This window comes from Brassica rapa, chromosome A02 (genome assembly GCF_000309985.2).
Source record: "Brassica rapa cultivar Chiifu-401-42 chromosome A02, CAAS_Brap_v3.01, whole genome shotgun sequence".
NCBI lineage: Eukaryota > Viridiplantae > Streptophyta > Magnoliopsida > Brassicales > Brassicaceae > Brassica > Brassica rapa.
The window spans coordinates 18,460,093-18,482,595 of record NC_024796.2 but is presented as its reverse complement, the minus strand read 5'-3'; the positions used below and the strand labels follow the sequence as shown (position 1 = coordinate 18,482,595).

At 37.0% G+C, this 22,503-nt stretch overlaps 2 protein-coding genes and 1 long non-coding RNA gene across 3 annotated transcripts; all 3 read right to left on the bottom strand.

Annotated features, from left to right (window-relative positions):
* Positions 1 to 1,168: 1,168 nt before the first annotated feature.
* Positions 1,169 to 4,120, bottom strand: LOC117131880. Its single transcript, XR_004455298.1, has 2 exons — positions 3,580 to 4,120; positions 1,169 to 3,489 (listed from the first exon to the last, which is right to left on the bottom strand). It is a non-coding gene; the product is annotated as an uncharacterized LOC117131880 (long non-coding RNA).
* A 161-nt stretch (positions 4,121 to 4,281) lies between these two features.
* Positions 4,282 to 6,705, bottom strand: LOC103853574. Its single transcript, XM_033284814.1, has 4 exons — positions 6,692 to 6,705; positions 5,269 to 6,610; positions 4,921 to 5,179; positions 4,282 to 4,848 (listed from the first exon to the last, which is right to left on the bottom strand). Exons 2-4 carry the CDS (start codon positions 5,572 to 5,574, stop codon positions 4,415 to 4,417), a joined length of 999 nt encoding a protein of 332 aa, XP_033140705.1. The 5' UTR covers positions 5,575 to 6,610; positions 6,692 to 6,705; the 3' UTR covers positions 4,282 to 4,414.
* Positions 6,000 to 7,993, bottom strand: LOC117131975. Its single transcript, XM_033285239.1, has 4 exons — positions 7,764 to 7,993; positions 6,692 to 7,559; positions 6,287 to 6,542; positions 6,000 to 6,200 (listed from the first exon to the last, which is right to left on the bottom strand). Exons 2-4 carry the CDS (start codon positions 7,555 to 7,557, stop codon positions 6,000 to 6,002), a joined length of 1,323 nt encoding a protein of 440 aa, XP_033141130.1. The 5' UTR covers positions 7,558 to 7,559; positions 7,764 to 7,993.
* Positions 7,994 to 22,503: the final 14,510 nt, after the last annotated feature.

The window sequence follows — 22,503 nt, the reverse complement described above, 5'->3', positions numbered from 1 at the left end:
TTTTTAAAATGAATCATATTTTATTTCATCTTCTAGCTACAGTTACAATACTCATTCTGGTCATCTACTTAGTCTAGAATTCGGCTACTAATGTTTATACATAGATATATCTTTGGTATACAACGTAACCTATCTTTTCTTATATATTCTAACCAAAGCTAGGTTACGTTACGTTATAATCAAGAAAGATGTCTTTCTTATACCTTTAGCTTGTTACGACATGTAGCCACAATGCGTTGATATACCCTATCTATATTTGGAGCCATGATGTGGTCTGCCTTTTACCTTATGTGGCGCCTAGGGAAGAATATGTTTCACATCTACTCTACTGTGTTCTGACTTACATAGGTTATACATTCTACAGGAAATCCGAAAAATATGGAAACTTCCATAATCGGTTAAAGATGTTTCCTAAATCTAAACTAAATCTTCCCTAAATATCTCCAAGAATATTTTCTCCCACGTTTTTTCTCCTTCTCCCACGATCTTTTGTCGTCGTTCTTTGTGTTTCTCTCTTCTTCATCGACATAATCATCTCTCTTTTCTCTATCAATACAACATGGTTCTAATCTATGTCAAATCGGGTGAATGGATGTGTAGTCGCGGTGATGACTGGAGTTTCGTGGTAGACAAAGAAAGGCGTGGTCGAATGGTAACATTAGCAACTACTACTACGTTGAAGCAGCTCAAGATAATGGTGTGTGAGGATTATGGGGTGGACCATAATGCCATTAATGCCGAGTTCAGTTATTCGTTGTTGAATCAAAAAGGGAATCCTCCTATTATTATCACCAATGATCGGCAAGCATCTAATTTTGTGGGCTATGCAAAGAGGGAATCGTCTACTACCTTGTGTGTGATGTTCTCTGTTTCGGTGTAAATCAAAAGGAACGAGTCAATATCGATTTGAATAAGGAGCCTTGCGATTCAAGTAATGTTGAGGATGAAGAAGTTCCTGAGATAAATCGAGCAGAGTTTGTCAAGCCGTCAAAGGAGTCTTTTGTTAAAAGAACGAATCATGTCGCTGCAGATGGTTGCGGTCCTTTAAGGAGTGAAAACATTGAACTTTTTCAAAACAATGGAGACAGTGATAAGGATGGTCGAGCTTGGAGAGGAGACTTCGTGAAGAAGGATCAAATTTTCACAAGTAAAGGGGTTCTGAAGGCAACAATGGAAATTTTAGCGATGAAGAATAATTTCGATTACACTGTTATCAAATCCACGAGAAAATGGTGGTATATTCGATGTAAAGATGCATTGTGCAACTGGACTGTGCGTGCAGAAGGAATAGATGGGTCTACATATTTCATGATCAACCAATGTGATGGAAGACATTCATGTGCTCCTTCAAAGAAAAGGAAATTCGGAAAAACAGCATCAGCAAGAACAATTGGGACTCTGATACAACATCGATTTGATGATGCAAACGATGGCCCAAAACCGAATGACATCATTCAATTTATGAGAATGGAGCATAGTTGTGAGATTACTTATTGGCACGCTTGGGAAGCTCGTGAGTTTGCTATTGCAGCTGCTAGAGGTATACCAGATCGCAGTTACTCTAAAATACCAGCATATCTGCATATGATTAAAGAAGCAAATCCTGGTACGCATACTCACTATGAAACTAATGAGAAGGGAAGATTCATGTATCTATTTATGTCATTTGGGCAATCAGTTAGAGGATTCTACAATGCAATGCGAAGGGTGATTGTTGTTGACGGAACTTTTCTGAAAAATAAATACAAAGGGACACTTCTTGTTGCTACTGCTGTAGATGGTAACTCTAATTTGTATCCGATTGCATTTGGGGTTGTTGATTCAGAGAATGACGATTCGGGGGTGGTTCTTCAGACAGTTGAAAGTGGTTATTGCTGATTGTCAAGACCTAGCTTTTGTCTCAGATAGAAATGCGTCTATTTCTAAAGCTATTGGGACTGTCTACCCTCGATCAGCACATGGAATTTGCATTCATCACTTATTGACCAATGTGGTCTCATTTTTCAAGACAAAAGGATTGACTGCGTTGGTAGAAAAGGCTTCACGGGCATATAGATACACTGAATTTCAAGAACGTATCACCGAAATTTTTGATATGAGTCCTGAGCTTGGAAGATATCTACGGGAGGCTGATGTGCGCAAATGGGCTCGTTCTCTCTTCCCTGGTTCCAGGTATGACATTAGGACCACGAACCCTGCAGAGTCTATAAATTCAGTTCTTAGAATACCTAGAGAATATCCGGTTATTCCTTTGCTTGATAGTATAAGAGAACTGTTGACTCGATGGTTCTATGAGCGTCGCTTGTTAAGCTCAAAGCATCTAGATCCTTTAACCGCTAAGGTGGAGAGAAAGATTGATAGGAGAATTGTGAAGGCAAAAGGATTCCAGGTTTACAAGGTTGACAACTTCAGATCGGTTGTAAAAGGAGACATATATGATTGTCATGTTGATTTGGAAAGAAGAACATGCACATGTGGTAAGTATGATATAGGAAAAATTCCTTGCCGACACGCCATTCCTGCAATTTATTCACGAGGTATGGAAGTATAAACACATGAATACTTGAGAATTATTTATTTTCGGGATTTTCATCATATAGACTTCATATTGATCAAGTTTTTTTTGAGATTGACAGGTATGGAAGTGCACAGATTCACTGACGCCTTATACAGCACTGCAGCGTGGAGAACCGCCTATGCAGATTCCATTAATCCAATAGCAGTTGTAGAGTCAGAATGGAATGTCCCTGCTGAGGTTAAACTTGCAAAGGTTTTACCACCAAAGACAAGAAAGAGTGCTGGTCGACCAGTAAAGAGAAGGTATGAATCAGTAGAAGACAAGATCGCATCTTCTCAAGGATCAAAGAAGAATAAAAAGCATAAGTGTAGCCGTTGTGGAACTGAAGGACACAAGAGAGGAACATGCGATTTACCCATCTAGTTTGTTATGTGTCTGCATCTGTCTCTGTTTTTTTCTTTATTGCTTTTGAAACAATTTGATCTTCTGTTTAAGAACCTATTTGACAATTTGGTATTTGCTAAACTATAGAGACAAATCGATTTATTCTAGTAACAATCAAAGTAATTGCAAAATAATTCGTTTCAGTAGATGATGATCACCTCGAAATAACAAGAAACATGGTCTTAACTTCTTTGAAAATAAGAAACAACAAGTTGAGGAAGCACATAAAAAGTAGTTGAACATCATGCATAGATATGGTACAAGAAGACCATCACCAAACAACACACAAACAAAGCTTTTATGCCCCTAAGTTCCCTAATGCATTCCAAGGTCTTCTCTTCGCAATGGCACATTGCATCTTCCATCTCTTGAATTCTACTCTCATGGCGTGTCATCATGGCCTCACCAGCTCTCACTGATTTCTGAAACTCGGAATTGTCAACGAGTAACACGTCAAACAGGTCTTGGAAGTCTTCAATCTCCTCAACAACTGACTTGTCAGTCCATTTGAACAAGTGGGTTTTGTCCTTCATCAGTAACATCCAATACACAATTAGATTGACTAATTCTACTCTCATCGGACAACAACGAGACAGTTATATGATAACATGACTAACCTTTTGAGATCCCAAAGGACAACAATGAAATAATCTTCCCGGATTTTGAATTGTTTTTGAAGTGAAACGATTCACTGCCTCACCGCAATTGCATCTTGTGGGAATTCCCCGTTGTTTCGCGAGGCGATCTCTTGTAGTGGATGAAGAATTTACTGAAGACATGAGGGAGTCGATCTCCAAATTTTCGCCGCTGCAATCTCTCTGTCGAGGAAGAATGAGGAAGAAAAGAGATTAGGTCAAAAAAATAACCAAAACTACGTCGTTTCATACTCCCAGAACGCGTATTCTAGCTAAGGCAGAGCAGAAAAAAATCATTTTAATTTATCGATAACACCACAAGAACTTTGTCTTTGAACCCTCTAAATTAGTGTTTAAACATCTATCAAACATAGTGGACGGACGTACTTAGATAGTGACCAATGTACAAAAATAATCAATAAATAGGTGTGTGTTTGAGGCGTTGGATTAATTTGTATTTGGTTTTAGTTAAGGGTTTGGTTAGAGTATGTCTACGGTTATGGTTTTAGAGTTTATTTAGGGTTAAGGGTTGACTATGAATTACAGGTTAGGGTTTGTTAGGGTATTTTCTATGGTTTATGGTTTAGTTAAGGGTTTGGTTAGGGTATGTCTATGGTTATGGTTTTAGTTAAGGGTTTGTTTAGGGTTTGGGTCCTCAGTTTTTATGATTTTGTTCTTTTAGGGTTGTTTCATAATTTATACAAAATCAAAGCTAGAGTTGTTTCTTAATTCAAATCAAATACCAAAGCCAAATCAAATACCAAAGCCAAAGTTGTTTTCTAATTCTAACAAACCAAACTACTAAAATCACAGTTAATCAATCATCCTCCAGGTCAAAGACCTCAGACCTCTCCCATGGTGATGGCATATAACGTGTCATAACCTCAGCAAAGATGGGGTCGTGTGCAGCCTCCCATAAGTCCACTCCAATCTTCTGTCTACAACCCATAATGATTTCATCATCCACTAAACTGACGTCAAGACCAAGCAGCGAGCATTCCAAGTGCTTCAGAGTGTATGCACCGCAATCACAACAACTTTTGTTCAATCTCAACTTCATAGGCACTTCCACGATAGAATATGATGAGAGCAGTAGCTGCTTCTGTCTCTCTTGTGGTGCAACGGACTTCACTATCCTAGGAATGATAGCAGCAAACTTCTCAACGTACTGTCTGTTCTTTCCCCGACCGCAATCAAAGACTTCTACTTTTCTTTCAATGATGTTTACACAGACACCAACCCAGTGATTACCTGCGTTCGAGTCCACAATAATTTGTAAACGAAGAAATGTATACTAGGATGTAAAAAGAACTGAATGGTTACCATTTACAAACAGAGGAAAGTAGAGTCGATCAACATCAACACCCCAAACTAGATCAGTCCGTCCATGAGATGGAAGCTCTCCTCTGCCGTACCCAAGAAGGAAATCAGGCAACTGATAGGCTTTTTTGTTTGGTAAAAACTTCTTGTATGCAGCGTCTACTTGGAGGCAAAACATAGCACTCATGAAAGCAACACGCCGAGGGGCCCAACGATTCAATGTAGTGTTCACACGCCATATAAACATAACCGCATCCATCTCCTAAAAATTTACAATGAAAGTTAAGTAATATAGCATATAAGAAGTGTTAGGAAGATAAATTCACTAAAGGTTAGTACAAGATTCATTACCTCGTTTCCAAGCCATTTTCCAGCACTTACTACTCTTGTAGCTACAGACAAATTAAAGCATGTAGGACCAATTGTTAAAGGTATAGGCTTTAATGCCCATTCCGTGAATCCTTTCCATGACTCTTCGGAGATATAATAAAGTGACGCCTGCGGAGAAGCATCTTCTGGCAATGGTGAATCGCTAAGCTGAAGTCCATGACCTTTTCTTTTGCACCATTTCTCCCACTGTGACGGCGGTGGAGCTGTATTCATCTCTGTCTTTTCTTTCTTTACTGGATTATCCACTGAACCTCGGACCGAAGTCATTGGAGTCCACCAGTCTTCTTCTTTTTTGTCCTGAGATGGATCAAAGCCTGGCACATACGACGTCTGAGAAAGCCCTTCAACCCCTTGTGTACCTATCCCGCGACCCAAATCATCTGCTTCACTATATTTCACATCAAATGTAGTCTCGGAACCATCCTGTTATTTCATGACAAATAAGCAATAATTGAGATACCAAAATACATTATCATTACTTAATTATTTTACATAAAAGTTCCAGACCATTACATAAGTTCAAACAAGACACTTACAAACCAAGGACACTTACACACCAAGCACACATACAAACCGAGACCTTATAAAGTATAACAAAATTCAGGCCGATAACTTAGATGCCAATAAAACAAACAGACACGCAAACCACGAACTTAAACAAGACAAAATAACATTGAAGAGGATGGTGAAGACTAGTGTTTGTTTACCCCGCGTGTGGACCTCCTCAACGGTGCCTGGCTCGTCGATGGCTTTGTCGGTGAAGGCTCTCCAAGCTCAACTTCAACGCTGGCTTCCTTACGTGATTGTTTAAGCTCTGTCCGCATCTGCTCAAATGTCTCGGCCATCTGTTTCTGTATCCTTTGTTCCATTCCAGAGAAGTTGTGCTCAAACAACTGTGTCATAAAAGCCTTCATGTCTTCATTAAAAGGAGCTTGCTTTGCGCCACTTGCGAGAACCTTATGCTTTCTCTTCTCCATACCACGATCGGGAAGCCTCTTTTACCCCTCTTTGATCTAGAACCAACGTTTTTTGATCCTTTCGGAGTCTGAAAGTCGTCATCACTCTCGGCTGCTTCAACATTCACGCTTGCTTCATCATTCACAGCTGATTCGTCATCGAGAGATAAAGAAATCACTTCATTTTCTTCAGTTTCCCAAACATGCTCACTAAAATCATGCCCCTTCTTTATCATCTCCATCAGAACCTTGATTCTGTCATCCTCCACATCATCATCTCTGCGAAACGCCTGAGCTTTGACAACATCATAATTTCCTGTCCATGAGATGTATGGGTAGATGTCATCCTACACAAGACAGGGAAATACAGTTAGATACTAACTACTCATTTCAAACCGGAAAGAGTCGTCATAAATAGATAAAATTACCTTGGGTGTAATAACTCCTCCAAGCGAATGATCTCCTCATATGACACCTTCGCAGCTCCCATCCAGTTTATGCATCTAGGACCGTCCTTGAAACCCTTATCCAGCTTTTTTCCACAAAGCTTCCCGATTTTTGGCACCGCTTCCATTGCCCAAATCTGCAAGGCGTATGAGAAGCCATCCAAGACATAGCTAGTGGTATTTTCCTTCAGTTGGGAACGATTTTTGGCTATGGATTTGCAGAGAAGGTCGTAAGCAGCAACTCCCCAAGGATACCTTCGAACTCTGTCAAGATCCATGACCACCGCGACGTACTTCAGGGGGATATTAGCCTTCTCATCTCTCGCCAATACCACACAAAGAATGATCGCCAAGTAGATAAGACGTATGCGATCTGCATTCCTCCATTTTTTTACAGCTTCCTTGTCCTTAGTCCACAGGTTGAAGAGTGTAATTGTTCCATCTTTTCTCCTCAAAACCTTGCTCCAGAAACCACCATCATATTTCCACTCTTCAAACTCCTCAAGCGAAATGTGAGTATCGCATTCAAACCCAGTTACGGCGTGGAACTCTTGCAATGAGAATCGAAGCGGTCTCCTCGCGAAGACAAACCATAGCTCGTGCTGTAAGAAAGTCACCAGCTCCCTACACAAGAAGCTGTGTATCACCCTCGCAGAGTATCCAAGACCATTCTCATGGAGCTTAAAAATCTGATGAAAAACCGGGTCTTTCTTCACGACATCCAACTCCTTTGGCAGCCACGCTTGGAACTTTCGGATTATGTAGTCGATCCTGCAGTTGTTGTTGATCTGAGTAACTCGGGGCTCCTCGCCCTCCTTAAAAAGCCTCTTCGGTAGCTCCTCAGACATAGCTACAAACCGTGACAAATTTTTTAGTTCAACATGTAAAGGTTTCAATATCATCACACAAATAATAATGTATAAGCTGTTTAACCAATCCGTGAAACAAAATTAGTTTAAGAAACTCGCCAAATCATTTTTAAAAAAAATCAAGCTTTAATGGAAGAACACTTCGATTTCGTTTAATATGAGAATCTATAGATGTAATCCAATACCTTCTGTGAAGAATTGTGAGATTGAGAGGCGAAATTGATGGAAGAACACTTCGAAAATCGATTTGACCCGACGAAGAGGAAGAACGATTCGCAGCCGTTGTGTCTTCAGTGAGATCGAAAAGGATGGTGACGGAGACGAGAGTAGAGACCACGGGCTGATGAAACACCGACGAAGAACAGAGCTTCTCACCGTTGAACCCTAAATCGCCGTGGAGAGCGACGTCAGACGGAGAAGACAAAGAGAAAGGGGAATTAGGTTTGCGGCATCCCGCGTCTCCTTTTTTCCCATTTAGTGTTTTTTTTATATTTTTAATTTTTATGGATTTAAATTTTAACATTAAAATTTATTACGAAAATTATTATAATTTATAATTTAAATTCAACATAATTGGTAAATTAAGGGTACTTTGGTATTTTACAAGATCTAAAATCCTATTTTCCTAAAATATCTTCTAGAAATCCTAATGTGACAAATCCAAGTTCAAAGTGTCCTCTTTATCCAATTTTCCCTTATTTTAGCCACAAAAAGTCACATTATAAATTGTGGCTAATTCATTTTTATTTCAAAAAAAATAAAAATCACAAATTTAGTAGGGATTATTGGTTGTTGTATTTTAATGGATTTGAAAATCTGAACTAAATCTAGTGTTATTGGTTCTGTGATTTTCAAATATGTATTAAAATCAGGTGTTATTGGTTTAATGATTTATAAATTCTATATTAAATCAAGTGTTATTCAATCGTACGGACTAATATATTTGATTTTATAATAGATTTGAATGAATTTGTTTGGATTTTTTAGTTAAAAATACAAAGACTCAAATCCAAGGAAAAACCTCCGGATTTGCCTATTTTACTTGGATTTCTAAATCAATCAAAATATATAAACCAATAACACCTAAATATATATATATATATATATGTATATATATATAATTATTTTACAGGAAAAAACTGTTTTAGCAATAAAAATTTTGTTTTATAAACTAATTTGGTTTACAAAGAGTCAAATATTGATTTATAATTGAATTTCATTTCAGATTAAATTTGATTACCAAACTAAAATTTGGATTACAAATTAAACTAGTTTATAAATCTGGTTTACAAAACCTAAACCTTGGCAACTAAATCAAAATAATAACCAAAAATCTAATGAAAAAACCCTACTTCTAAACAGGTTTGCTCTATTGCGCCGTTAAGGGTCGTCTTGCTCCTGGTTCTTTGGCCATCACAAGCAAGAAGCTGAGAGCGACGTTTCTACAGCTTGAGCAGACACGTACGACTCTGCCGGAGGCAGAGAAGACACGAGTTGGAATGAAGCTGAAGCGGCATTTTCTGGAGCTTGAGCAGAGAAGGAGATCTGGAGATGCTGGTGGAGCCGCTGAGGAGACTGACTTCCAACAAAACGGAAGGTGCAGAGTTGACGAACAAAGAAGACAGTGATTCTGATGAAACCGTAGCCCTTGAGTAAACCAAGATGGTGATTTCGAAGCCGCAGAGCCGCGTAGGAGATGGATTCGAGCAGATATTCTTGCTGTGTTGTTTACAGATCCCTAGGTGTAGGTTCGAAGTGAGAGGCTAGATGGATTGGAGTGTGATTAAAATCTGAAAGTGGATATTGGAAGAAGAGAATAGAGATGATACATAAGAGTAAGAATGTGAGAAAAATGATTGAGATCTGAGACGTAAAAGAAGAAACACATATGAGAAGAGAAAATAAATGGAAGGGAGGGAAAACATATGGACCATTGCATTAATATAGATCAATGGTATAAGAATGCAATTCATGTCTTTCTCTTTTAGCCAATGAGAAATTAGAAGAGATTATACTCAATATTTTTTATTGCAATCCAAGTCTTACTCATTTAGCCAATGAAAAATTAGAAGATTAAACTCAATTTCTTACTTTCTTATTAATTGGATGGCCCAATATGTTTTCCACCCCTTTTCATTTATTGTGTCTTCTTATCATAGTGTTTTTTTTCTTTACGTTTCAGATCTCAAACATATATGGACCAATATTAAACACTATATTTTAGTTTATTGTTTATATTTTATAATCTTCTTTTTTATCAAAATTTATTATTTATAATTTAATTTCAGTAACTACAAGTTTTTAAGTTTAGTTGTTGGATTTATGGTCTAGTTAGAAATTATACTATTTGTATATTTTTATTTAAAGTAGTATAACATTAGGTTTAGGTTTAGACTATGATTTAGGATTTGCGATTCATGATATGGTGTGGGTTAAATTTAGAGTTTGGAGTTATGATTTAAACATTTTTATAAATTTATAATTTTTTATAACAGTTAGATTTTAGTTTTTAGCTATATTATATATAATAGTTTAATATATTGTACAAACACATGTGATTTAATTATTATGTGTGTTTCAATAACCTATTCAACAAAAACAAAAAGTAAATTTTGTTGTTTATTTTATGACTATGATTTTAAGGTTTATCATTAAAGATTAAAGTTTAGGGTTTAGAATATATTTTAAAGTTTGAGATGATTTGTTTAGAGCTTAAAGTTTGAGAAGAGTTTATTATAAGTGTTTGATTTTATATGACACATTATGAGTTATTTATTTTATTTGAAAAGTTTGTGATTTAAGATTTAGATTTTATGATCGGAGATTAAAAATTTAGGGTTTAGGATAAGTTTAGGGATTAATTTTTCTTCTAATAGCCACAAATTATGTTGTGGCTATGTATTTCTACAACTGTTTTCGTGGCTAATAGTGGATTCATATTTCTACAATCTATTTTGTGGTTTATTGTGACTATTTTTCCTCGAATAGCCACAAGATAAAATTTGTAGCTATTTAGCTACGAAAATCCATATGCTATCCACAAATTATAGGTTTTGTAAAATTGTGGCCGTTATGTAGATAATTGTGTCAAAAATAAAGCCACAAAAAAATAATTGTAGCTAATTTGTAGCTAAACACAGTTTTTCTTGTAGTCGGCGGATGACATGGAAAATCGGTTAGTCAGCCGCCAAACGAATATATAACTCAACCTAAATAAATTTGCCCTTATGTACAATGTAAGTCAGCCAAAACGTGGATACTAGTTCAATAATTAACTTTTTCCTAATAAATCAGTCGTAATTAGGTAGCAAAATCATAAGTCAGCCGTATCGTCAAATAAATCAGCCGTCAAACGAATGCTATTCTAGTAATTAATCTTTTGCTAATAAGTTAGCCATAAATAAGCTGAGTTTACTGTTAATCCATCCAATTATGGCTGATTAAATATAACTCAACCGTAACAACATCCATACGTCGGTCGTAAATTCCATAACTCAGCCAGTCGATGTTCATTAACTCAGATGTGAAAACATAACTCAGCCATGTCTTAACTATAAATCAGCCGAATATTCCAGAAATTCCGCCTAGTCAGCCGTAACGCGTGTACGTAAGTCAGCCGTTATCCCATAAATCAGCCAGATTTTTGTAAATCAGCCGAAACTAACAGCTGACTTATGTTCTTAAGTGAGCCGTTTTCTCTTAAGTCAGCCGCGTTGTTTAATTCAGCCGCAACGTAGCAATAACTCAGCCGTAACGACGTATGTAGCGCTTTACGGCTGACTTAATGAAAACACATAATCGAATTCCTACGTGGCGCAGAGTTTTTGCTTATGTGGCATTAAAAAGTAATAGCATTCTTGTAAATACGTTTTTCTCATAACATAAAACAAGGCACACTTGGTATAAAAAAATAACAGTAATAAAAAAAAGATATGTATGGTTCTAGTCAATTGTCCTAAAATATTATATATTTGAGTAAACATTCCATTTTATATTTCATAAAATCTATAACAAAGTTGCAGGAGCATCAGACAAAGCATTCTTTGCCAGAAAACACATCTAACATGTTTTGAGGTCTAGGAGTAATTGAAACAAGACAAACATAAATTGTTGGGCCTAATATTTAGCCTCATGGCTGAATTAATAAAAGGCATAAGGTGAATACAAATGGGCCTACGGGTCACATGGAAAAAGCCTGGTTGGGTTAAATGAATGAAACTTAAGAACATCCCACGTCGGGGAAGTAGAGAGGAAATGAGCAATATATATATGCTCATGTGATATGAGTTGTTAAACGGCTCAAGGAAAGATGACGTCTCTCCACGCGCACGCCGCCTCCCGGTCGGTACAGGCCCGCCGTGGGCTTGGGTTTGGGCCTTAGGCTTTGGGTCTCTGGCCTGCTCAACATTTTGCTATTTAAATTCTCAAAAACAACGTGCATTTTATTTTGAAACGCCAAAAAGTTTGTCTAGAAAATAAAAAACGTCATGCAGTTTATCCTCTCGAGATATTTAAAAGAGATAAGAGAGATAGAGAGCGAGTCTTAGGGAATAAGTTCGTAACTTGAACTTCCCGAGATCTTTGCCAAATCCCCACTAACGAGCGCACGTTATGCAACAGTTACGGGAAGTCGCTCCTCGTCAATCTCTTTAAATACAACTCGTCTCTCTTCTCATTTCTTTAACTTTTTCCGTATTCGAAACCACAACAAAAATTCCTTAGCGTAAGTCATAATCCCGAGAGTGTTTCGTAGACTTTATAGTTCGATAGGGCGATCACGAGTGAGGCGTGATTCGTCTGCCATGGTTGTATCCTGGGACGTTATATTCGTACAGTCCCGTCTCACTAGCGGAGCGAATATTTTGAGTTAAGGAAAGAGATCATATCTCGACTCCATGTCTATTTCCGAATACGATTTCTTATCGTCCTCGTATTCGTTTTTATATTCATCTATTTCCTTAACTTCGCTTCTATTATATCGTTTATGTCAGTCCGGTTTACCGGCTCTTACAATCTAACTCAAAATCGATTTATGTCTAAAGCTCGAATCAGGTTGAAGAACGATTTATAAAAATGGATTGTGGAACCGTGTTTGCGATTTGTTTTCTATCACTTCCGCGAAACGTTTCTTGTTTATTTCATAACGATTTGCGGATTGCTTTATAGCATTATCGCGAAACGTTTTTGATATACGATTCTTAAAACAAAAGTATATGAATAGTTTCCATAACCGCTTCCTTGAGCGAGTTTATGAAACATTCGAAGTCTACACAAAACGGTTTCTGCAAACGCTTTTCTAAGCGAGCTTGCAAAACGTTTTTCCAGATGTATATCGATATGATTTGGTTCGAACACCAAAAATGAACATCGATTTTAAACTATTATTTTACTTAAAATAATATGTTATTTGTTGAATGGAGTACTAATCCGTTTTTCATGTTTTCTCTACAGAAAAAATGACAAACGATAACAACACCCCCATTGACACCACAGATGTCATTCAGAATCCACTCAACGTTGCAGCAACTGATGCAACTGGCGTGACAACCGCTGCAACAAACCTCACAGCATCAACCGCTGCAGCAACAACAAGCACTATCCTCCCTGCGGGTAATGCTGCTGATGAAACCACTCGCCGTAGCCTATTTGGTGCTGGTCTTTATCAGACAGGTTCAGTTTCAGCAACCAAAAGTGGTCCGATGGCAATTCAAACTCCTCTGTCTGTACCTAGCTTGTTCACTCAAGGACTGATGCCAGACAAGTTTGATGGCAAAGGCTTCAAAACGTGGCAGAAGAAGATGATGTTCTTCCTGACAACGATGAAGCTGGACAAGTTCATCCAGGAGAACAAGCTCCTTATTCCTTACGGGATTGATGATGTTCACAGTCTCGCAACTGTTGACATATGAGTGTATTCCGACTTCATCTGCAAAGGTTACATTTTGGATTGTCTCATTGACCCATTGTACCGTGTCTATTGTGAGATCCCCACGGCAAAAGAGCTATGGAGATCACTAGCAAGAAGTACAGAGGTGAGGACGCTGGCTGCCAGAAGTATGTGGTCTCAAAATTCCACGACTTCAAAATGGTGGATTCAAAACCCATCATGGAACAGGTGGAAGCGCTTCAGCTCATTTGCCATGAAATCGCTGCTGAAGGAATGTCCATCTTCGAGACATTCACAACTCTCAGCTTCATTTAAAAGGTTCCTCCAAGCTATGCGGATTTCAAGAACGACTTAAAGCACAAGAAGAAGAAGATGGGGCTCGAGGAGCTCATCACGAGGCTTCAGATGTAATCCAGAAACCGAACAGCTGACAAGGTCACTACTAAAGAGCACAGTGTCAACATAGCTGAGCACAAAAGCAAAGGAAAGGCACACGCCCATTCTCCTGCCAAGCCTTCCAAAACTGCTGCAGCCCTGAAGGCTTCTGGAAAAAACTTCAAAAACAAAGGCATTGAAATCAATGCGAATGCGAATGTGGAGAAGTTCAAGGGGAAGTGTTACTACTGCCACAAAGTGGGACACAAGACTGCTGAGTGTCGCAGCCAGATTAGAGATGAGAAGCATCAAGCAAATCTCACTGAGGAGAATCTCGTTGCAATGGTGACTGAGGTCAACGTGGTTAAAGGCAGCAACCCCAAAGAATGGTGGTATGACACAGGAGTGACCACCCACCTTTGCACTGATAGCGCGATGTTCAGGACTTATCAGAAAAGCAAGACTCAGGAGAAGCTGTTCATGGGAAACACTGCAGTCTCCAAGATTGAAGGCCACGGTAATGTGATTTTGAAGATGACATATGGACGTGAAGTCACTCCGACGAATGTGAAGCATGTGCCTGACATGAGGAAGAACTTGGTCTCGGGAACCTTGCTCAGCAAGAATGGATACGCCACAAGTCTTGAGGCGGACAAGCTCATGATTAAGAAGAATGGGATGTATTTGGGAAAAGGGTATGTTAAGGATGGACTTGTCAAGATGAATGTAATGACAGTCCCTCCGAAAGTTGTAGCTCCAATTGTTTCAATGAATAAGAATCCAATTGCTTATTTGGTTGAGTCTTTTAATATATGGCATGAAAGATTAGGCCATGTAAACTACAAATCTTTACAAAGATTAATGAATTTAAATCTAATTCCTAAATACAAAACAAGTAAACAAAAATGTGAAGTATGCGTACCGGCTAAGCTCACAAAAACGCCATCACCTCGTGTTAAGAGAACTAACAAACCTCTAGATTTAATTCACACCGACTTATGTGATTTAAAATACATACAAACTAGATGTGGGGAAAAGTACTTTGTGACCTTCATAGATGACTGCACTATTGTTATGTATACTTGTTACAAAGCAAAGATGAAACCTTAGAAAAATTCAAAGAATTTAAACTCGAGGTCGAAAATCAGCTTAAAACAACTATTAAAGTAGTTAGAAGCGACAGAAGAGGCGAGTATGATGGTCCATTCAATGCATTTTGTAAAGAACATGGAATAATCAATCAAACTACACCTCTTTACTCACCAGCATCTAATGGAGTTGCTGAACGCAAAAATCAAATTCTAAAAGAGATGATGAATGCAATGTTGCAGGAATCCGGGTTACCCCAGAACATGTGTGGGGAAGCGTTGCTTACCACTAATTATATCCTCAATAAAATTCGACACAAAGGAACTGGCAAAACTCCATATGAATTATGGAAAGGTAATTTACCTTCGTATAAATACCTCAAAGTGTGGAGGTGTTTGGCAAAAGTTGTGGTACCGCCACCAAAGAAGGTCACTATTGGACCTAAAACAGTGGATTGCATCTTCATCGGATATGCACATAACAGTAATGCTTATCGATTTTTCGTACATAAATCTGCAATATCAGACATTCATGAAAATACAGTCATGGAATCAAGAAATGCATCTTTCTTCGAAAATATTTTTCCATATAAGGAAAAACAAGGTTCAAAACGAACTCGAGAAGAAAGAGAAAATGACAAGAACTCAGAAACTGAGACAAACGTCGAGATTTCTATAAATGATATTTCAGAAAATGAAGAAAAAGATGAACCTCGAAGAAGCAAAAGAGCTCTAAAGGAAAAATCTTTTGGTGAAGATTTATTTCCTAATGGCATTTTTAGTCGAAGATGTTCCAAAAACTTTGGCAGAAGCCATGGCTTCACCAGAAGCTCCATTTTGGAACGAAGCTGTCAGGAGTGAATTTGATTCTATCATGCAAAATTATACATGGTACATAACATATTTACCACATGGCTGCAAAGCATTAGGAAATAAATGGATAATGACACGAAAACCTGGTGGAAAATACAAATCTAGGTTTGTAGTTCAAGGATTCCGACAAAAGGAAGACTTTAACTATTTTGATACATATTCTCCAGTAACGAGAATAACATCAATAAGACTGATAATAGCGATCGCAGCCTTAAGAGACCTAGAAATCCATCAAATGGATGTAAAAACCGCTTTTCTAAATGGTGATTTAGAAGAGAAAATTTACATGAAACAACCTGAAGGTTTTGTAGTTCCCGGATAGGAAGACAAAATATGCCGACTTGTAAAGTCACTTTATGGGCTTAAACAAGCTCCTAAACAATGGCACGAAAAATTTGACAATACAATGATGTCAAAGGGTTTCAAAATAAATGAATGTGACAAATGCATATACTACAAAACAACCAAAAATACGTATGTTTTGCTATGTCTATATGTAGAAGATATGCTCATTATTGGAAGCAATATAGACATTATCAATTAAACAAAGAACACGCTCAAAGGGACATTTGAGACGAAAGACTTCGGATTAGCAGATGTGATTCTCGGGGTTAAAATCACGAGAAATTCAAACGGAATTACCTTAACCTAATCTCATTATGCTCAAACAATATTAGAGAGATTTAAAAATTACTATAAAAGTACGGCAAAAACTTCGTTAGATCCCCAAATGCACTTGACAAAGAATTCAAGTGAAGCGGTTTCACAAAACGAGTATGCACGTGTGATCGGAAGTCTCATGTACTTGACTAATTGTATGAGGCCAGATCTAGCGCATGCAGTAAATGTACTTAGTCGATATACAAGTAATCCATGTAATACACACTGAAAAGCTATAACGAGAGTACTTAATTACTTGCACTACACCAAAGATTTTGGGCTTCACTATGGTAAACAACCAACAGTTTTAGAAGGAGACAGTGATGCTAACTGGATATCAGATTCTAAATACTCAAAATCCACAAGTGGATATGTGTTTACACTAGGAGAAGCAGAAATATCATGGAAATCTACCAAACAAACAATGTTAGCCAGATCCACCATAGAATCTGAGTTCATAGCCTTAGACAAAGTAGCAGAAGAAGCTGAATGGCTTAGAAATTTTTTGGAAGATATTCCTATGTGGGAGAAACATGTGCCAGCTATGCGCATACATTGTGATAGTCAATCGGCTATAGCTCGGGCTCAGAGTAATCTCTATAATGGTAAATCTCGTCACATCAAAAGACGACATAAAACCATTAGACAACTTATCTCAACTGGTGTAATACAAATAAACTACATCAAATCGGCTGACAACCTAGAGGATCCATTTAAAATGTTTGTCACGAGATGTTGTTGCTAAATCATCAAAAAGAATGAGTTTAACGCCTATAAAGAATGAGGATGCTTGATTGCAACCCTACCTATCATGACTGGAGATCCCAAGACGTAGGTTCAAAGGGAAAACAAAATCAAACTGAATCTAACCAAAACATGATGTTTTGAGGTCTAGGAGTAATTGAAACAAGACAAACATAAATTGCAAGGACAAAAACTCGATATATGTGAAAACTCCGTAGAGCTCCATCGAATAGAACTTCGATGAGCTGATAGTCTAATAAGCTCTTCGAAGTCAGAATAGAACTAGACTTTGGAGAGAAGACGTTAAGTTGCCAACAAAAGTACCTCACGCATAGCAAATGCTCATAAGAGGTGAGGAAACATACAAGGAACACTTAGACATGACTTTCTTTCTGTTCAGATGAATATAGTCATAGATAAATCCATCCTAGGCCAGCTATGCATGATTCTCTTGACCAAGCAGTGATGGTGGTGGAGGAGTGATAGTTCCAGTTAGGAAGGCTGAGATTCTACACAGGGAAAGACACCCTTGTTGAGCCATTTGCCATTCACAAGCCGAAGCGAGAGCGGAGGAAATCGTAGACCCTGCAGAGATGTGGATATTCTCGAAGACGAGCCGATTCCTCGTGATCCACAGAAACCAACATACCCATGATGGAAAGTTCACATATAACCCGATAGGAGGAAGACATATCAATAAAGACATCTTTGATGAAAAGTCAGTTATAAGGCAAAAAGCCCAAATCCGAAGAGTCAATCGGAATTTGATACAAAAAAAATAATATCAAATCTGAATTGAGTCTGGTTAAAAATCTGAACGAGTTTAAAACTTTGGTATTTAGAGAATCTGAACCAAACTCGATTCACACGAAAATATTTTGAATATCAAAATATATCTAAATATTTATATACTTAGATATATTAGTTATATTAGTTATATTTAGATTTAATATCCAAAAAATATAAGATATTTTGAAATTATCTAAAATACTCGAAAATATATACAAATAGTCAAAAGTAAATATATTAGATAAACAATACTCAAAACACCAAAAACACTAAAATGTATTCATCATAATATTCAAGTTAAACAAATTTTTTTTTTTGTAAAGTTTAGGTATTTGGCATACATAGTATATTTACTTTTGAACCAACATTTATAAATACGAAAATGAGGTTAGAATTTTTAACCCCGAAAACCCAAAACCGAATAGACCCAAACCGAATCCAGAGAGCTACCTGAACGCTTACTCCTGGTTGTATCAAACGAAAATTGAAAATTTTTACTTAGCCCAACCATAATATATACATCCATATCAGAAAAAATTGAACAAACTGAAACCTGACACATTGAACTTAAAATCTATTATCGAGTTTGAAAATCCATAAATTTAAAAGAACAGCTCAACTCGATCAAGTCAAAGCCCGAAATACACCCTTTTAACTTCCTAACTTGTCTTTCTCTTCACTTTTCCTTTCCGTCACAAAAATCAATTCAAGAGATTTAGGGTTTACAAGTGGAAATACATGACTAGTGGACGTACGAGACGATGTAGAAAGGGGTAGCAAAGAAATTGAAACCGAAGGGGGTTTTCCAACAACTGTTCCGACCATGACAAAGTGTGCTTTCAAGAGATTTAGGGTTTACAACTGGAAATACATGACTAGTGGATGTACGAGACGATGTAGAAAGGGGTAGCAAAGAAATTGAAACCGAAGGGGTTTTTCCAACAACTGTTCCAACCATAACCTAATTATATAAGCTTTGCCACCATGTTAGAGGCAAAGTGTGCTTTCTTGTGTTTCTAGTTTTACTATTATCAGCTAAATGTTTTTAGGATTTTGATAGATTGGAGTAAGATCCAAAGTTGTATTTGTGATTGGAACTCCATTAATATCTATTTACTATTCTAATGAAGTTTTCTTACCTAATTGTTGTTATGAATTGCTTGGCAATGTCTGAGTAGTTCCATTGTTAGATTTTAGGGTTTAAATAGTTATGAGGGATTAGTCCAAACTATAGATTGCTGAGTTGTGATAATAATCATTAGGATTGTCATTAATTCATGATTCTAGATCAGCTACCTAGAAATTTCCCTAGGATTGTTAGATAAAAACGATAGCTTCATTCTCATCCTGAAACCATTCTAATTGAGCTAAGATTCTTGCTAAGAGTAAGGCGAGAGCTGATCTAGTGAGCTTAATGAGCATCATTTAACCCGCACATAAAACTTAACTAGAAGCGCGTCGATAGATATACATATTGTATAATCGATCGACACTTGCTATTAATCGAACACACTTGTTTGGGTCATTAGATCTAGTTAATAGACAAGTCCAGAAACGTGAGAGCTGGTTGACTTGTTGCTTAATTAGTAGTTGAGCTCTACATTATCATGCATGCAACTCATTAGGCAGCTGTAGGATTATAATTCCAAGTTTCCTGAATAAAAACCCTGAGTATAGCTATTTTCTTTTAAGCACCAGAATCTCAACCAATCAATCGAGCGATTACTTGCTCAACAAAACTGCAAATTTACATTTTAATCATTAAACCATCCAACTTAACAAATCCCATTAGATTTATTAGGTTCCCTAGCTCTTTATGGATTCGATCCCTAAGTACTGCAATTGAACCTATTATTTGAGAGAGTATATTCACTCTTTAGGGTAATTTGAGTGATATCATCTGGCGAATTTCCGAACATGAGTTGAGACTATGATGGTTATTGGTGATAGTTATGAGTGTTTTACCCAACTTTAATTCTTTCTAGAACAATAAAATCAAATCAATCCAGATTTAGAAAGAAAATTTTAAATTATAGTCCAAAATCTTAAAAAAGAAATATATATATTGGATCTAGAAATCAATTTTCTACAACTTTATTTTTAGTGCTTTTACAACTTTAAAATAATTATACATCAACAAAATTTAAAGATAAAGCCACAAAAATTACGGCTTAAATTTTAAAGCAAAAAAAAATCCAAAACAACAATTTCTACCAATCAAGTCATGTAGCTTTTAGTTTTTTTTTTGTTGTTGTTAAATTAAAACTATAATTTTTGTTGTAGATATTATAAGATTCACAAATCTGTTAGAAAAAAATCTAGAGCAATGTTTTCATGCAGTGGAAAAAAAAATAGTATCTACAAAATAAAAATCAACACTTGGTTTTAAGAAAATAAAGCAAAATTTATTGGTAGAATTTTGTGGCTGTAAAATATTTTTGGTTGTCTATAGAACCTAAATCATCCCCAAAGTTAAGACAAGTCTTTTAACGAAGAATTTATGTCAAAATTATACTCGTAAAATTAACAATGGATTAACATTACGAAACACAATTAACAATAAATTAACAATCAAATCAGTCGTCATTATGCATATGTTTGAAATCAATAATATATTCAGTAGATAGAGAATTGTTCTTGCAACATTAGGAATGGTGTGATATAATAATAAGAAGAATGTGTGGTATTCGTTTATTAATGCAGTATTAATCTTATAATTGGAATGTCTTTTAAACAATGATACACCTAGTTAGATATCATAATTCAGAAAAGGTGTTAAATATTGTGGGATGTGAGTTGTGCACCTCTATCAATGCCCGGTTCTGTTCTACGAAAAATCTCATTCAAGATCAAAGCCCATGAAACAAGATCGGTCCAGCTCGCTGAGGAAGTCAAGAACGCCAAAAGCGATGTGACGAACTCGACCCCGTACTCTTGACAAGCGTGCTGACCGGTTAGAGAAGTACAAATGATACAGCAATTCACTTTAAATACCTAGGGAAGAAGCGAACCGAACCCGCGACGCATGAACTATATAACCTTATTCTACCAAAACTGAATATATGATCTCATCACAAAGGTCGACAAGCTGTCTTTTCTCTTATCTGGGATGCCCATTGGCGATAAAAAGACCTTCCACTAACCAAGCAAATGACCGACTTTCCTCCTAATCAAGCAGATAATAGAATTTACTTAGCAATCTCAATATTTGAATGAGCTCGATTCGAACATCGAATTCGTCTCAATTTTGTATCTCCCTTTATTTCGATTTACTTCTAAAATAAATGAGAGAGAGAGAGAGAGAGGATTGCTAGGGCTTTCAGATTTTGGGAGAATCTTCGATTCCATTTTTGTGAATGAGACAAAAGAGAGGGGTAGAGCTTTATTTATAGGAGAGATAAGAGAGAAACCCTAGATTTTTTACTAATGGGCACTTGGGCAGTAGACAAGCATCTCTTTCCTTAAAAAAAAATTAACGGGTCGATTTTGGGATGTTACATATTGGACGGAGGATAAAGGAAAAAGGAATGTGGCAAAAAAACAACTCTTATTTTGCTATCGAAGAGATGGGGATAAAGTCCTTGTCATCACCGGAGCTTCCTCCACCACTGGTGACAGTGCCGTCCCAACGAAAATTTATGAGGCTTAAAACCTGTCAAATAATGTGGCTTTTCAAAAAATGTACCAATGGAATATATATAACTAACTGGTCGTGGAGGGAGATAGACAAATAATTATGAGAGTTTTAATTATTGCATGAGATGAAACACGGCAAATAGCGTTATGAATATGCACAGAGAGGAGCAAATCTGGTCTTGGTGGCAAGTAGAAAGCAAAGACTGAGAGTAGTGAGAAATAATGCCAAAATGATCCGAGCTAACTCCGTCATCATCATCGCTGCTGATCTCATCAATCAAAGAAGATGATTGCCGCCGTTTTATCAAACAAGCCGTCAACGGTTACTGTCGAGGTGAACAACCTATAGCCATTGTCGCAATATTTCACAGCTTTGTTCAATCAGATCAGTTTTGGAAGTGGGTTTCACCTCTTTCCAAATCCTTTTTGAAGACCCCACCCAGCTACCGGAGAGGCCATTGAGGAGACAACAAACCATAAGAGAATAAAGGTCCATCATAAATCCAAGGAAAGTCAAGGCTACCATGACCGCTCAACTCGAAACGTAGGAGAAATCCTGACAGCTAGTTTCGGATTCACGCTGTTCATCAAACTTTCGTTACAATTCATCTAGGATCAGCTATAAAAGTAGAAGAAAAAGGGATTTTGGCTCTTTCTACACTCTATTTTTTTGTTTTTTTCAACACTCTAATAACTCAAACTCTAGATCTTCTACTTCTGTGTAAAAAATCTTATATTCTCTTTCGATCATCTGTGCCATCATTCATACTCAATAAGGGACACATCTATGCTTTCAAATCATATATAAAAGCCAGATTATTCATTTCTTGTTTGGCACGTTATATCAAACCCAAACCCTGACCCTAAGTGAGC